This window comes from Prionailurus viverrinus, chromosome B2 (genome assembly GCF_022837055.1).
Source record: "Prionailurus viverrinus isolate Anna chromosome B2, UM_Priviv_1.0, whole genome shotgun sequence".
Taxonomy (NCBI): Eukaryota; Metazoa; Chordata; class Mammalia; order Carnivora; family Felidae; genus Prionailurus; species Prionailurus viverrinus.
This window is the reverse complement of record NC_062565.1, coordinates 13,243,173-13,260,362: the sequence shown is the minus strand read 5'-3', so window position 1 is coordinate 13,260,362 and position 17,190 is coordinate 13,243,173. Positions and strand designations below refer to the sequence as shown.

The 17,190-nt window shown below is 41.3% G+C and overlaps 1 protein-coding gene across 1 annotated transcript in view; it reads right to left on the bottom strand.

The window, feature by feature from the left end:
* DTNBP1 (dystrobrevin binding protein 1) overlaps positions 1-17,190 on the bottom strand; it is a 132,462-nt gene that overhangs the window by 51,361 nt on the left and 63,911 nt on the right. The window contains exon 7 of the mRNA XM_047858121.1: positions 9,434-9,456. Within this exon, the coding sequence (XP_047714077.1) occupies positions 9,434-9,456 (23 nt within the window). The remainder of the gene's footprint in view (positions 1-9,433; positions 9,457-17,190) is intronic.

The following is a 17,190-nucleotide window of genomic DNA, read 5'->3' as shown; positions in this document are numbered from 1 at the left end:
CTGACAGGGGACGATCCACAGCATGGCTTAACACATGCCACCTAAAAGGCATAATGCAGTTTTTAAATATGGAGTTTTTTAAAAATGCAGTAATTATTAAAAATTATTCAGTTTTCTCCATGGATAGATTTCTCACCCCAAAAAAGCCATTAATGTAAGGTATCATTTTTGCAGTAAATTCCACCAGCTTAATATCCCTGTATATGTATTTACAAAAATGCCACACATAGCCATCACCAAAACCATGGCCTCTAGCCAACAAGTGTTAAAGTGCTTTGAAGTTCTGGATAATCAGAAAAATAATACATGTGTGTATATATATATATATATATATATATATATATATTTTATCTGTATGAAGCATTAGGACATTCTCAAAATCCAATTGAAAATCAGCCATTTTAGATAAACCCATATAGTAGCATGGAATGAATTTTAACTTTACACAGTTGGATATGGCTCACATATTTAACTATATCAACTGCTTGTTGGAAAATGAACATACCGGCAACAAAGGATGCTGAATTAGTTTTATGGAGCTGCACCACATAAGAATTGGACTCATTATTGTAATAGCTGGCATTACTCTCCTGGTATTTCATGTTTATCTTTTAATGTAAATGCCGCCTCATATAAACGCCTGTCTGGTGCATTTCACCTGATGGATGATAACACACGGTATTATAAAACCCAAAGTCCTACATTTCCAGGCAATGTTGTTTTTTATTTATTTGTTTTTAGGTATCAGTTTGGTAGTTATTACTTGGTAACACAGAGAGTAATAATGCTTTCATTAACATGTACTACTTGAAGATCCAAAGCAAACTGAAATTTAATTTCTGCTTTTTAAGAATATATCATCTGTGTACCATGCAAACACTGCAATGTACTCAAGCATGGAGGCGAAAACTGTAAAGAAAAGCAGTGAAGGAAAAACATAAAAGAAAGTTCCACCTACAGGGATCCCTCTGACTATTCTCGGTGAGTCCTGGAGATGACATGGATGTGGAAAGTGACCAGGTAAACAGGAGCTCAGTGCCGGTCAAGTGAAACCTCCCGTTAGCACGCAGCTCCCCTGATGTGCATCCTCTGAGATGTGGAACAAAGGAAGTGAGGCTGAAGCCAGAAGCAGGTTTTTCCGAAGAGGCTGTATTAAGCCTGTTAGTTTTCTGCTGATGGCTCAGGCAGACACATATCGGAATCTACTGCCTCTATAAAAGCCACATGCAGGCTCTCGGGGCTCTGGTGTGCAAAGATGTATGCACAGATCTGGGGCCATACCAAATGCCGCTCACAAAAGGGGGGTGGGGGCTGAAAAGACACTAAACTCAGGTGAATTCGTCATTTAGACACAGAGATGTGTTAGTGACATACCAAAAGGGAGAAGAAACCTTGCTATGTGAAAGGAATACACTAAAGATTAAGAACAGAGTTCGTGTCACAACACGTAAGGTATCTTTAGCCATCCCCCGCTTCACTTTTAACATAAATTCAGCCTAAAGCTTTCTTCAAATTCAGCGACACTCACCACTGGCTTAGAATGTGCTATAGGTTCTTAATAAGTATCTTAAATCATGACGATTCCAACAGTTACAGACACTTGTCAACAATGTCTGCCTGTTTCAGAAGAGGATGCTCTAACCCACTCCCTCTGGTCGGCTCTGAGTCCAGCTTTGCCAGCCACCGCCCCCCCCCCACCACCCCGTCCCCCCTTCAGCCTCAGCCTCTCCTCCCCTTTCATATAGACACACTCAAGTTTCTCACAAATTTAAAAAACAAACAACAACAACAAGTCCTCCTTTGAACCTAACCCTGTCCTCTAACCTCTCTTCTTTCCTCCCCGGAGCCGTAGCTTTTGAAAGCATTCTAGCTACTTTTCGTTTGTTCGACTAATAACCACCAATGTGCCAAGCGCCCAGCTCACAGGGGTGAACAAGACAGAACATTCCCCTCACCCTTCAATCCTCCACCGCTCAGTTTCCACTGCCCCCGTCACACACGAACACCCACGCTGCTGACACCGTTCCCAGTTACCTCACCCATCGGCCTCCAGTTGCCAGATTAAATGACCCTTTCCTTTCTCTACAATAGTGCGACACTGCTTCTTGGCACTTCCTTGAACGTTCTGTTTAGGAATACCAGTCTTCCCTCATCTCTGTGGCCGACTGCCCTCAGCCTCCATTATAAGCAGTAGAGCTGACCCTTGAACAACGTGGGTTTGAATGGAATGGATCTACTTACGGGTGATTATTTTTACATAAATCCAGTACAGTAGTGTAAATGTGCTTACTCTTCCTCATGATTTTCTTAATAACATTTTCTTTTCTCTCACTTACTTCAAGAATTCATTATATAATATATATAACATGCAACTATTTATATCATGGGTAAGGCTTCTGATCAACAGAAGTCTGTTAGGCTTCCAGGGGGAGTCAAAAGTTATACACAGATTTTCAATCACGCAGGCAGTCGATGCCCCTATCCCCCATGTTGCCACGGGTCAATTATATGTTCCCTTTTTGTGCTTATCTGGTGAATGTTAGTGCTTCCTAGATTTCTATCCCCGGTCATCTTCTTTTGGGTTCTGCCGGCTCCCTGTGGGCAACTTCAGCCAAACTCCCCTATATGCTCCCAAATATAGCTCAGATTTTTCTCTCTCGAGGCCCGATGACTCACTGGACACCTCTACCTGCAATGTCTCACAGACACCTCAAATTTAATATGATCAAGACAGAATTCACTCAACAAGAATAAAATATTTAGGGATAAATTTAACAAAAGTCCTAGACTTCTATGGAAAATAAAACACTGCTGAGAAAAATCAAAGATCTAAATAAACGGAGACACAGTCCTTGCTCATGCATTGGAAGACTCAAAATTAAAACAGCAATTCTTGCCAAGTTGATCTATATATTCAACACAATCCCTATCCAGATCACAGCATTCTTCCTTTTTTAAAGAAATTCACAAGGGGTGCCTGGGTGGCTCAGTCGGTTAAGTGTCCGACTTCAGCTCAGGTCAAGATCTCACAGTTCATAGGTTTGAGCCCCACGTTGGGCTCTGTGCTGACAGCTCGGAGCCTGGAGCCTGGTACGGGTTCTGTGTGTGTCTCTCTCTCTCTTCCTCCCCTACTCATGTTTTGTCTCTCTCTGTCTCAAAAATAAACACTAAAAAAAAAAAAAAAATCACTGAATTGTACATTTAAAGATGGATGAATTTTGTAGTATACAAATCGAACCTCAATAAGATTGTTCTTAAAAATCATTTCTCAATCCATTGGATACCAAAAAGTTTTATGGGGTTATTGGGAACTTGCCTGCAAAACTGATACATTTACATCCCTCTCCTCCACCCAAATCAGCCAAATTCGCTACCATTCCCTCCCAAACCTGCTTTGACCCGTATTATTATTTCTTGAAGGAAAACACATAACCTGTGCACATGCCCTAGCCAGAAGTCTAAGAGGAACCCTACACAGTTAGAAAAGTCTTTTTATTCCACCCACCCAGTTTTTTTGTTCCTGTGTCTCTCTCTCCAATCTACCACTGCCTCAAATTCAAATCTTTTAAGTTTCCCAGTGAATCTCTTACTGGAGACTTGCTCTTTCCAACCCATCTTTCATGTGATACCAGAACGCTTGCTCTAACATGCAGATCTGATTCTACCAGCCTAATGAAAACCCTTTGGGTCCCCCCCAGGCCCACCCTGTGTCTACCAGCTACAGGAGTACCCTCCCTCCTCTTAGCCCATGTACCTCCACCATGAGTTAAGAACCTTTACGTGGACCCCAAATGCATACATTTATATAAGACAGATATGAGTTCCTGTACCAGTGTATTCTATAACCTACACAAAAATGGAAATTTAAAAGGACGACGTAAAACAGAAACAAGGGGAAGTTCCAGCTCTCTTCTGCACTCCCATTCTTTTGCACAGTCACATCCCTCCTTGGAGACCCCCAGCCCAAAGGAAAAAGCCTAACCTCCTTTGTATGACATTTAAGGCTGTGTATCGTTTGTTCCCTGCCTACATCCCCACTTTGTCCCTCACTACTTCAGCCCCACACACCATATGCTTTAGCTGTTAACAAATTATTTGTAGTTCCCTCATTGAACAAGAAGTTAAATCTTCACTTGGGTTCTTGAAATAAACATCTCCACATCTCTGCAACTGTTCTTTCCTCTTTCTGCAATGTCCTTATTACCCTTTCCGACCTGGTAAGTACTCTTCATTCAGATCCAGCTCAAGTGCGGCTGCCTCTCTCTAAACAGTCCATTATTCCTGCCTTAGTGTGCTTATTTCTATTATAATATTCTTTGCATTGTATTAAACATACGTATTTGCCTCTCTATCCTGCAAGGGTTGCCACAGGGCTTAGCTCCTTGAGGACAGAGGACAATGATAGGATTCAAACAGAGTCTCCCCCACTTAAATACTGCCAAACAGCAGCTGAACAGTTGTGCCTCACATGTTAAGCTAACTCTTTTTTAAGTTTACTTATTTATTTTGAGAGAGAGAGAGAGAGAGCGAGAGAGCGAGAGAGCGCGCACGTGCACAGGAGGGGCAGAGAGAGAGGGAGAGAGAGAATCCCAAACAGGCTCCGCATTGTCAGCACGGAGCCCGGTGTGGGGCTTGAACTCAGGAACTGTGAGATTGTGACCTGAGCTGAAACTAAGAATCGGACGCTTAACTGACTGAGCCCCCCAGGAGCTCCTGTTAAGCTAACTCTTGAATGGAATCAACAAACTCTCCCCAAGTTTACTATGTGTCATAATCCAGATTTATAATGTGCTAAGGGCTGCAGGCCAGAAAAGTTACCCAAACACGTGAGACTCCGAAAGGCCTCAGAACTCTCTGATTCAGGTAACCTCTACAATTTTGTGACTTCTAGTTTTACTCAAATTAGCCATCATCACTGGGAACCTGCTCCACCGATAAGATCTCAAACTGAAATTCCTTCTTTGACCACAAGATCCACCTCAACCACTGATCTGTTGTTCTCCGTCTTTATGGTGCACACCATCCCCCGTGCCTCAGATCCTGTTTATTTAACTGGTCTAGCCAGGCCTCTCCCTTCCAGCCTGAATTCCACAGCCAGTCATTTTAACCCTGCTCTCATTAGTTTCCAAGATTATCAAGCACTGCTGATTCACCATATGCGCCCTCCCAATTCCCAACCCTGTGTTCACTAAAGTGTATTTGTTTCAGTTTTTATTGCTACTTCTGGGCCTAGTCCTACAAAATTCAGACCATCTTACCCTAAATGGATTCTCCAAAAAATTGTTTCCTCTCTCCGTGTCAACATCTCCCCCATATTACCAGGCATCTCTCCTTCTGAAAGGTTTCAGGGAAAGAGATGTCCCTCGATCTTTCCCAAGGGTAATTCATCTGGATGTCACTGCTTTCCATCTTCTCTAGGATCTTACTCAACTCCTTAACATCTCAATTTCACCTTCTCCCCTGACCTTGACCTGATTCTGTCTCAAGTTACTTTTTTATTTCTTTCCTTTCATTCAAGGAATAATGCTGAGTTCGCATCACCTTTATATCCTAACTTCTCGTACACTACTGATTTACAATCTGGATTCCCCCCCTTACAAATAGCTCTTTCGGGTCACCAATTACCAATTTGACAATCTGTTCACTGTCAAATCCAATGGGATTTCCCCATTCTGCTCAACTTCCTTGTAGTACTTAAATCACTGATAACCACTTCTTTAAACTTTCCCCTCTATGTCCTTCCTTATCACTAATTGTCTCAGTCTTCCTCCCGTATCTTTGCCCACTCCAGCCCTAGCTCTTTCATGGCTTTGCTTTCCAGAGCAAAGCCATAATTGTGATCACTCTATCAGGCTGGCCTTAGCTGCTCTCCCCCCCATGTTCTCATGATGATCCACTCACTGTGATAGTGGTAACTCCTAAGTCCTGGCATGTTTTCACACTGTCAGTCACATTTCTGACAAGGCTGGATAATTTTGTATTAAGAAGATTACAATGGACATCCTCTTACATGATACAACTGGATCCCATGTTGGTCATTTAATTTTTTAAAAAGCAGATAATACAGGAATCCATTAAAAACACATATACACTGTAATATAAAATATAACCATAGTAAAAAAAATGCAGCCATACGTCTATTCATGAATTCTTTGAGCACAGATAGGTCCACTGATTGAAAATTCTTACATAAGCCATCCATACTACAATGAATAAAATTTCCAGTCTATTTTTATTTTTATTTTTATTTATTTATTTTTTTTCAACGTTTATTTATTTTTGGGACAGAGAGAGACAGAGCATGAACGGGGGAGGGGCAGAGAGAGAGGCAGACACAGAATCGGAAACAGGCTCCAGGCTCTGAGCCGTCAGCCCAGAGCCCGACGCCGGGCTCGAACTCACGGACCGCGAGATCGTGACCTGGCTGAAGTCGGACGCTTAACCGACTGCGCCACCCAGGCGCCCCATCCAGTCTATTTTTAAAAGCACAGCAGGAATTTAAGATGTGTGAAACAATCTGTGTACAGAACCTCTCAGGATTTTTATTATTTTTCCCCAATTCTTTTCTGTCTTGAATTTTACCTTTTGTAGCAATTAAAAAAAATCTATTTACATATACTAAGTCTTCCAAAGCTGTCAACTTTGTTTTCTTACCAACAGTTCTCCTTAACACTGAGGTTTCATCGTTTTTTTTTTTTCCTGATATTTAATTAAACTACAGATTATAAAACAAGTACAAGTATAAATGAGTTCAAGAGCAAACAACTCACTCTGGGTAAGCATTCAATGCAACTAGCAAAAATAAAAACATTTGGGTGGACTGGTGAGTAGCCTACCAGCCATGAGGATTCAGCATGCTGTGGCTATCGGTTGGTATATTTCATGGAGAACGATGGTTAATCTGGTGAGGCACCCAAGTGAAGGCAGAAGAACGAGCCCGCCTAGCAAAGCCACGTTAAGTCAGGAATTACGGAGGCAAGCGGCACAATATTTCTAGACATAATCCTTTAAAAATCTTGAGAGATTTGTAGATTTATACATGGAACAATAAGCTATTTTAAAAATTAAAATGTAAAAACTATAAATAATCCTAACAAAGAGGCATGTCTATTCATGGCAAATTTTGTACGTCCTTAAGGACTGTGAAAAACTTATTTATTCTACACATACTTATGATAATGGAATGCCTTTCCCAGTGAAAATTAAAAATTAAGATTTCTGAGATCCTACCCTCCTTTTTTGATTGTTTAATATTCAAGTGACTATCATCAAAAGGTTTTTTAAAAACGTAATCTTCAGGGAACACAGAAAACCTTCCTGTTGCCAATATTAAAAAAAAAAATTAACAGTAAGTTACCAGTTTCTAATATCGTAGAAATGTGCTACATGTGGTACCTGTGAGAGGGGCACTCATCTCACTAACATCCACGGAGTACAGAAAGAAGAATCCAGAACTTGCATGACATTGATCTATACCACCAACTTTGGGGGGCTACTAATTTTGTTTTTGTTCCCCAAAGTGAGCTTCTCACCTATTTACAAAAAAGCTTCCAAATACAAGTACAGGAGTTAAATAAGACCATTAGAGGAAGTAACATATTTTGCTTTCCTGTAACCTATAAAGGAAAAAGACAACGTCTGAAAAATAAATTGTTACAATTTGTTTGTATGTTTTTCTTTCTTTTTCTTCCATTAATGTCTTTGAAGAGCAGTTCCATTTCTTTTTTCTTATTATATGCTCCTCATGCTTTTGAAATATTAGCAAACCACTCCATAGGAAAGAACTTTTAATGAATATTGGTACTAAAAAATCTAGATACGATGCAATAATCAATTTAGAGTTTGTTCAAATGTGAGAGCTTTAATCGGCCTATGGGTGGGTGAGATGTGCTGTTAAATGTATCATATTTAGGTGTGAGTGTGCGTGCGCGCGCGTGTGTGTGTAAGATACTGTGGCATAAACTGAATTATTGTCTTGGGTAATATGTAACACTATTGAACCTTTTGAAAATGTCTGGTCTCTCACTGTGAACGTTGTCATACAAAAAAAAAAAAAAGAAAGAAAGAAAGAAAGAAAGAAAGAAAGAAAGAAAGGAAAAAAAGGCCTCAGTACTGAGACAGAACTGAAGTTGACATTTTCGCATCATCTGTGTTCTTGCCTGTCTTTCACTATTAACTTGATTGGTTTTTTTTCTTCTCCTAATGTTATATAAGATGCTAGTCAACTAAATGACAGGGAAAAGAACACTTTAGGAGGATTTCAAATCTTATTTTAAACACTGATATAAAATAATATACATGAGTCCTGGTGCACAAATTGATTAGGAATAATGAAAACCATGATAAACACATTATATCACATCATCATTTAACATTACCCTCAACACTCCGGCCACGAACTCAATCATTTACTGTAACTAGAGTCAAACAGAAATCCAGCCAAAACAAGTCTGTTCAATTAGAGTCACAGCAAGAATAGCCTTTATACCTTTTATCTTGAAGATTAGTTATTTTCCCAAAGCATCCAAACAGACCATACACATAAACAATTCAGCAGTAAGTGATATACTGCAAAATCTTCAGTCATTCAGTAAATCTTGGTCAATACTGGCTTATAGGTGAAATATAATAAGCATAAAACTCATTTAATGTGTAATATAAAGGGCAATAATTCAAAGCCTTCCTACTTACTGAAAAGAATCTCTCTGAGAATAGTGACTTCTCTACTTAATTGCTAATCAGTAAGTGAAAAAATAGCACATTGGAAGGGCTGTGAGCTGCTGGAAAGTTTGTGGTTTTCTTCATTTGTGACTATTGTTGCCCCATGACCAGTAAGGGTCAACGTGACCACAGGTCATTTTTTCAGGGCCTTGGCTTCGCCAGTTCCCTAAAATGAAAAGCTGGGTGCTTTTGGAGTCTCAGGAAACCGTTCAACGGAGCTTCTAATTTTACAGACAGAGAAACTGAGCCTGAAAAAGGTAAGAGACTTACCCGAAGCTACAAGACAGTGGCAGAGCAGGACCCAGCACCCAAAGCCTCTTGGGGGTTCAAGCGACTATTAGATCAACTGCAGAAGCACATCTCTCTCTTTACCACCATGCCCTCTCCACGTGGCCCACACTTTGCACAAGGGAGACCAGAATCTTCTTCAACCGCGATTCGCAACAACCTCAAAGTTAGGACCATGCCATCCTGACATATTACTTACAATGGTCATTAGCAAAACTCTCACTGAGTATATGTGTTATAGCTCAAAGAGGGTATCAGAACAACTTGTGATTGAATAAAACTTACAAAAACAGTACTGAGCAAACTTTTTTTAATGTAAACTGTCTGATTTAGAGAAAAAGGAATGAGTTCATCATCAAGAGAGAACATCTGACATCAATTAACTCTCATTTACTTTAAAGGGGAGAATTAAACACAAAATTACCTTTGAAGGTTTCAAGTTCCTTCCTGTAGAAAAAAAGAAGAAAATGTGAATTTTATTTATTTGAAGTATAATTAACATACAGCATTATATTAGTTTCAGGTGTGCAACATAATGATTCCACAATCCTACACATCACTCAAGGCTCACCACAATAAATGCCATCACCATCTGTCCCCAAACAACAGTATTACAATATTATTGACTATATTCCCTATGCTGTACTTTTCATGTCTGTGACTTATTTATTCTATAACTGGAAATCTGGGGGTGCCTGGGTGGCTTGGTGGGTTGAGCGTGGCAACTTCGGCTCAGGTCATGATCTCGTGGTTCATGAATTCGAGCCCCACATCGGGCTCTGTGCTGACAGCTCAGAGCCTGGAGCCTGTGTCTCCCTCTCTCTCTCTGCCCCTCCTCAGCTCGCGCTCGCTTGCTCTCTCAAAAATTAACAAACATCAAAAAAAGATTGTAACTGGAAATTTGTCTCTCTTCATCCCCTTTATTTATTGCACCCATCTCTCTACCCAGCTCCCCTCTGGCAACAAACCACCAGTTTGTTCTTTTCTGTATTTAAGAGTCTGGCTTTTCTGTCTGGTAAGAAAATGTATTTGTGGTTTTAAAGTCATCTATTCCCAATGGAAACCGCGCTTAGATTATAATAAAAATGTATACACTTCAAAGGCGCAGAGGGGCACCTGGGGGGCTTAGTTGGTTAAGCATCCAACTGTTGATCTCAGCCAGGCCATGATCTCAGGGTCGTGACTTCAAGTCCCATGTTGGGCTCCACAACAGGTATGGAGCCTACTTAAAAAGGTAAATCAAATAAACAAATTAACTAACTAACTAAATAAATAAAAGCCCAGAGTGGTATTTCTGGATGTTCACATATACTTTACTGAAATTATCAATACAATTAGTCTAAAGCTACTATTTTCAGTTTTTCTGCTATTACCTTATTAATGGCTTAAAATCCTGCCAGAATTTAAAGAATTAAAACACTGAAACACTTATATAAAAAAAAGGTATTTTTATGCCAGCTATGAACCATCTCATATATGTGAGTCAGTTTATAAAAGCACTTAGCAATTTTTCCTCCAGTGATCAATATTAAATAATAGATTTTTAAGATCCGTTAGTGAAAAGTCATCCAGAATAGGTGCTGTTATTTCCCCTTTTAAGTGAAAGAGAAAAGCACATATCAAAGGACTGCGGTCCATAGCTCATCCTGACACAAAAGGGCCAAGCCTCCAGGAAACTGTCTGGTTTGTAATTCTGTCAGTGTCAATTAAGGATCCTGAAATACCAAGTTTCCTGGGGAAATGCACAACAGCAGAAAACAGATAAACAATCATAAAACAAAACATTTTTGACATAGCAAGTTTTTTTTAGGTTTTCCTTCATAATTTCATAACTATATTTTTCATCATGATTAATAATAATAAAAAATAATTTGGGGGAGGTAAATTTATTTAGTAAAAGCTTGTTATCCCCCTCAAAATATGAGACATTCATCTTTATTTGCACTCTGGGCTTTACTAAAACCTAGGGATATTCTGAATTCTCACATCCACTCTCCACACTACTAATTACAATACCCCTCATGTTCTAAAATAGTTGACTACAATTAACAGCTGGCGGAGGGGACGGGCAAGCTGCCTGCCGGAAGGCCAAACACAGAATACACTTGTCACAGCCAAGGGAAGGCTCTGAAGTCAGATGGTCACCCCCCTCCTCTTTTCTGAAAACACACTGACTCCTTGTAACAACGCTCCAGTGCCACAGTTCATTAAGACAAAGAGGGTTATTTTCAATCCCATCTTTAAAAAAAAAAAAAAAAAAAAAAGTGCAATTGTTTTCCTTCAGCCCATAGTCCCACTTCATTCTGGAAAGATTATTTAGGTCAAGTTAAACGTGCCTAAGACTTACTTTATCCTCTGATGATGGGAAGAAGCTGAAAATACGTCACCAAAAGGCAAGATGTAAGAGAACATCTTGCAAAGACACCTTCAATTTACTCCCCACCGATGCCCTCACAGGAGCGATTCTCTAAGCCCGCTGATGGGTGGAAAAGGTGAAAGAGCCCTCAGCTCCGTATTCTAACGAGTAAGTCTTTCTTTGACTATAGGCTTCAGAGTGCACTGGCTTTCCACCTTTTAGAATATGTAACAGTGAGCAAAATTCCTATAAGGTACCTTCTGTTTTCAAAAGCCAGAACTCAAGAGTAATAATTTCAGAGACTTTCTCTCCCCCACCCCCACATCCCCAAACGGCAACAGCTACAAGACACATAATCCCACATCTGTTTCATCGATGGGTGGCCGCCCGATAGAGGGACGCGGCCCTTCATGAGGAGGCCCATGCTCACCTCCCCAGCTTTGGGCCGCCTCCTCACGTCAAGAGAAAAGTCAAGAGAAAAGGGGAGAAGCCTAGCAGCACGCGCTGCATACGCATCCCCTATTTATGGACTATCATGACCCACAATTGTTTGTTAAATCTCCAGGAAACTTCCGTCCAGACGTTAAATCATTCCTGTGCCCATTTCTAAAAAAGAAGACTGGCCAAGGTAGCAAAGGGAAGGATAGGTGTGGTTTAAAGGAAAGATCAGTGTTAATGGAACTTTCGTTAAAAATTTGTTAAAAATGAGTGGTGCCTGGGTGCTCAGTCGGTTAAGCGTCCGACTTCGGCTCAGGTCATCATCTCATGGTTCGTGGGTTCGAGCCCCACATTGGGCTCTGTGCTGACAGCTCAGAGCCTGGAGCCTGTTTCAGATTCTGTGTCTCCCTCTCTTTCTGCCCCTCCCCCACTTGTGCTCTCTCTCCGTCTCAAAAGCAAATAAACATTAAAAAAAATTAAAAACAAAATTTTTAGAAAATGTTTATTCATCTCTGAGAGAGACAGAGACAGCACAAGCAAGGGAGGGGCAGAGAAGAGAGGGAGACAGAGGATCCTAAGCAGGCTCTGCACTGTGAGCACAGAGCCCGATGCGGGGTTCAAACTCGTGACCCGTGAGATCATGACCCGAGCCTAAGTCAGACGCTTAACCGACTGAACTACCCAGGGGCCCAGTGTTCTGGAACTTTTAAAGAACTGACAAAGCAGTGGCTTTGAAAGCCTTGAAATTTCCTAGTTTTTAGGGCAGAGTCCACATTTATCGGCAGTAATAAGCATCTGGAAATAAGAGACATAAGAGAAGAGAGGGCAAGGCATGCCGGGCCGAGCAGACGCGACAGTGAAACTGAAGACATGGAGGCCACATGATGCAGGGTCTGTATTCAGGCAAGAGCAAACACTGGAGGACGGCAGGCTGAGCGAACAGAAAGAGTGGGAGAGAAGGTTAAAAAGGTAGAGGGTTCCGAGTGCCAGGCTAAACGGATCTGGTTTTATTTTTAGCAGGATAGCATGAGCAAAGCTGCGCTTTAGGAAGAACATTCTAGCTGTGATGGATAGATTCAGTGACAAGGGGAAGAACAAAAGCAGGCAGCGCTCAGGAAACTATCAGAGGAGTTTGAAGAAGAGCTAATTAGTGCCTGGGAAGAGCAACATCAGTGGCAAAGGCGACGAACAGGAGGAGGTCCGTTTGAAAACGCCACGGAGAAGACTCAATAGTCTGGGCAACCGATCCCACAGGAATCCACGGAGGGAGGAGAGGAGTACATTCATCCAGCGGGTTCCGGTCTGGACCCCTGGAAGGCAGGCGAATTCATTAAGAGCAGAACACTCAGGAAGGGGAACAGACTTTGGAGGGCAGCGCATGAGTTCAGTTTGGAATCCGATGAAATAATCTGGCGATGCTGAAAGACAGGACTCCCACCCGCTGAGTAGGCTACTCAAAACTCTAGCTCTTCCAGATTTGTACTTCCTTGCTTCCCAGTCTTGAACAGATTCCAACTTGGCCTCCAGACGCCACCACTGCACAGTCAAGGTCACCAACAATCATATGTTGCGAAATGCAGAGATCACTTCTAACTTTCCATCTGAATCCCTCAGCAGCATTCAACCCAACTGGCAATCCCTTGAGAAAGTTTCCTCTAGTTTTTCTCTCTTCCTTGGATTCTTCTGCTAGCCACCCCGCCCCCCCACCTCTTCCAGACCACTACACTCTCACTGCAAGACTGGTTGGGGGCTCCCTTTCTCTTTTGCTTACATTCCCTAACAAGGTAATTTCATCCAGCTACGCAGCCTTAAATACCATCTGTATGCTGACTTCTTGATTTATAGATGTGTTCTCTCTCATATGCAACTGCGGTTCAACACCTCTACTCAAGTAGACCAGGCTTCTCAGACAGCATTTGCACAACAGCCTATTCTTCCGCCAGTCTCCTCCTGCATGTCCATTAATGGCATACCATATTCCTCAAGTTTGGTTTATCCATTCCTTCATTCTTCACGTCCAATCCATCAGGACACCTTGTCACTTGTATCTCAAAACATATCCTGAATCCACCCATTTCTCTCCATGATCACTGTTATCAACCTTGTATCCCTTTTCTTATATGGAATGTAATCTCTGTTGTGTTCAGTCACTCATTCAGCAAAATATTTATCGAGCCTTAGACACTAGAAATAATGTGAAGTTTGGAATATGCATGCTCCATAACCTCAAAGCAGACAGAGAAGTAATAATGCAACAACAGAAATCGATCCTACAACTTATCACTCTGGTAATGCCAAGTTTCTACAGGAATAAAGAGGAGGGGGCAACTCAGACACGTTGGTCTGCAGCAAAGGCTTTCTGAAGGCACGGGGACCGGACTGCGTTTCGAAGGAGAGTGTACCTACGGTGACGATGGCCAACATTTACTGAGAACATGGCAGACATGTTACTCCTAGCCATTATGTAACACTCCCCGTCAACCAAATGAAGAGGTTAAACAGGCGTTTTAACACCCGGTCACACTCCAAACTCTACTAGAAATGGAACAATGATCGGTGTAAAACAGCTTTCAAGTTCATCTTTTCCACAAAGACATCCCTGACACCCAACTGGTGATCGGCTCATACCCAAGCTCCCGTAGGGCTTAACTCTGTCAGTTTTCTAAAACGTCACGTGCTGCCTTGTGATGCAGTTATTTCTGTACAGATATCAATGCCACAGTTACACTGCCGAGCTCCTGATGTGCAGAGATCCCGGCTCAACCACCCTGACCACACACAGGCAGGGTCAGACCCAACTGACATGCAGAAAATCAAGGTTATCAAGTACTGTGGCTGCGAAATGACTAAGATCTGCTTCTTCAAGGAAGCCCTTGCTGTAACTACAGAGAATTTCATTCTTTATAAAAACATTTGGTCATATACTATCTCATTTGATAATAACTTGTTTGTCACTTTCATTTCCAAAAATTGGAGTCTCTTATTTTTCGTAATTTAATAGTATTTTCAGAAGGTCACAGAAATAGAATTGAAATACTCTTCTAGATTTTACCATATCTTAAAATTTACTCAGTTCAGCAAGCGCTTTATAAAATTCAGCATAACGAACCCTGAAACTCAAACATTTAACAAGTAACACCAGACTCAAAATCTAATAATATTTCCAAAGGGTGATAGTGCTATTTAATCATTTTCTCTACAGGGGTTGAGTTACAAGGGCAGAATGAAAAAGAAAAAAAAAAAAACCATTATACTAATATATAAATCTATGGAATGTTCCAGAAAATGTATTAAATCTGTATATGTATAGAAATCAACTAAATCAGACTCACAGAAGCAAACTTAATAGATTGGAACCACTGGATAAATATCTCCATGAACACGATCATCTCACAGATGGAAGCATACTTTCTCTAAATACTAAACTGCTTCCCCTCAGACAAACCCATGACAGAAAGCTAACATGATGATTCTGTATGGCAAGACATCACATTCAAAATGTCAACCGCGGTACAACTCTTCACGTTTTTCTTCACATTTGAAAATATTTAGGGGAAAATTTTTTTTAAGAACGATCAGCCAATACTTGTCTAGAACAGACTTGAAGTTTCCCTTTGTTATGGCTGATGGATGGAATCGACCACCGTTAACTAATTGTTCACAGGAAAGATCTCACAAAAAGGACCACCTACCACTCATTATCACCAGGTCTGCCGGTCCCAGCATTCCACAGTTATGAAAATGTGCATCCTTACAGGCTTGCTGGGTTTGTGGCTGACAGGGCAGAAGGTGGAGGGGGGGGAAGGCTTGGGAGGAAGAGAGTTGGCCTTCTAGCTTGAAGTAAACTTTCTCAAAACCATCTGTATCTTAGAAATCCCTGTTGTTATTTACTCCTTACACAGATCCTGCCCAGGGGATGAATTACAGAACATAAAACATTTTGTTTTACCTGTAAAACGAAACTTCTTGAAAAGCAGCTAACTTATCATAAAAACTGCACTAAGTCCTTATTTATCATGCTATTAATATAGTTTTATGTACTTATCTACTTTGGGAAAGCACGGCCTAAAAAGTAATAAAATGACAGTATCCTACAATATTGGCATCCAAAGTTGAAAAGAACCTGAATAATGGCAATTAAAGATTTAGAATTTAAAAAAATTCTCCCTCCCGCCTCCCTGCCACAACAAGATAATGAAGGTCTAGGAAATGGGCTGGTTGGTGGCAGCACTAAGTTTTGTGTAGATTAAATTCCCCCCAAACTTACAGGAAAATTACTTTCCTAGACCCGTTTTCCATTCAAATCTGTCTGATTTGGAGGGGGACGCAGGAGGGTGGAGGAAGCAGGATAAAGAAGGACGAGATAGGGAGAAGGAATATTATATAGTGAGGAAGAGCGGGCTTGAGGATGAAAAGCTACACGGTTGACAAGTGACAGCACTGGGGAAGAAAGTCCGCGCCTCTCTGGGACTCTACGCATGTGCCATCTGTGGTACCCAGAATGCAGGTCAAGGGCACACGGCCTCCGTAAGTGCAAGTTGCGACCGACCTGAGATGCTTCAGCCCCAAGAGAAAGCAGCGGGGTAAACCACCAAGTCTACTGGATACCAGAGTCACGTTTATTAAACTCAGAGACACCCCCCGAAGTTTGGGGTATCGTTTGGGTCCACTCAGCTCTATGCAAGCACATTCTTCTTTTAAGAAACTGATGAGACTAAACTTGAAAGCCATCATCACGGATGTAAACACACCCCGGAAGACATCTCGTGAGTTCCAAAGTCTGTTCAACACCTTTATTCTCACTGATGTACTGAAAAGTGAAAACCCACGACAGCTAATGGATTGATTTTTTAAATTCAGATTTTTTTAAATACAAGATAAGTGAGGGACGCCTGGGTGGCTCAGTCAGTTAAGCGGCCGACTTCGGCTCAGGTCATGATCTCACAGTTAGTGAGTTCAAGCCCCGTGTCAGGCTCTGTGCTGACAGCTTGGAGCCTGCTTCGGATTCTGTGTCTCCCCCTCTCTCTGCCCCTCCCCTACTCACGCTCTGTCTCTATCTCTCAAAAATAAACATTAAAAAAAAAAAAAGAATCCAATACCTTTGTATTACGGATTTTTTTTTTTTAATCCACAATGGCCACCCAGCTTCCTAAAAAAAGAATACTCTATTGCTCATTATTGCTGAGACAGTGGTCTGCTGTTTCCTGGCATTGTACAGCCAGCCACACACCTGACACTGTATGTCCCCACAGGTGTGGTGAGTCTGTGGCTGGTAGGGTAGAAGGTGGATTAAAGAAAAACATCATGCATTCCACATCCAAATGTATTCACGATCCAGTGGTACCACTACTGAAAAACCACGCTTGCTCATTTTTAAAATTAGCAGT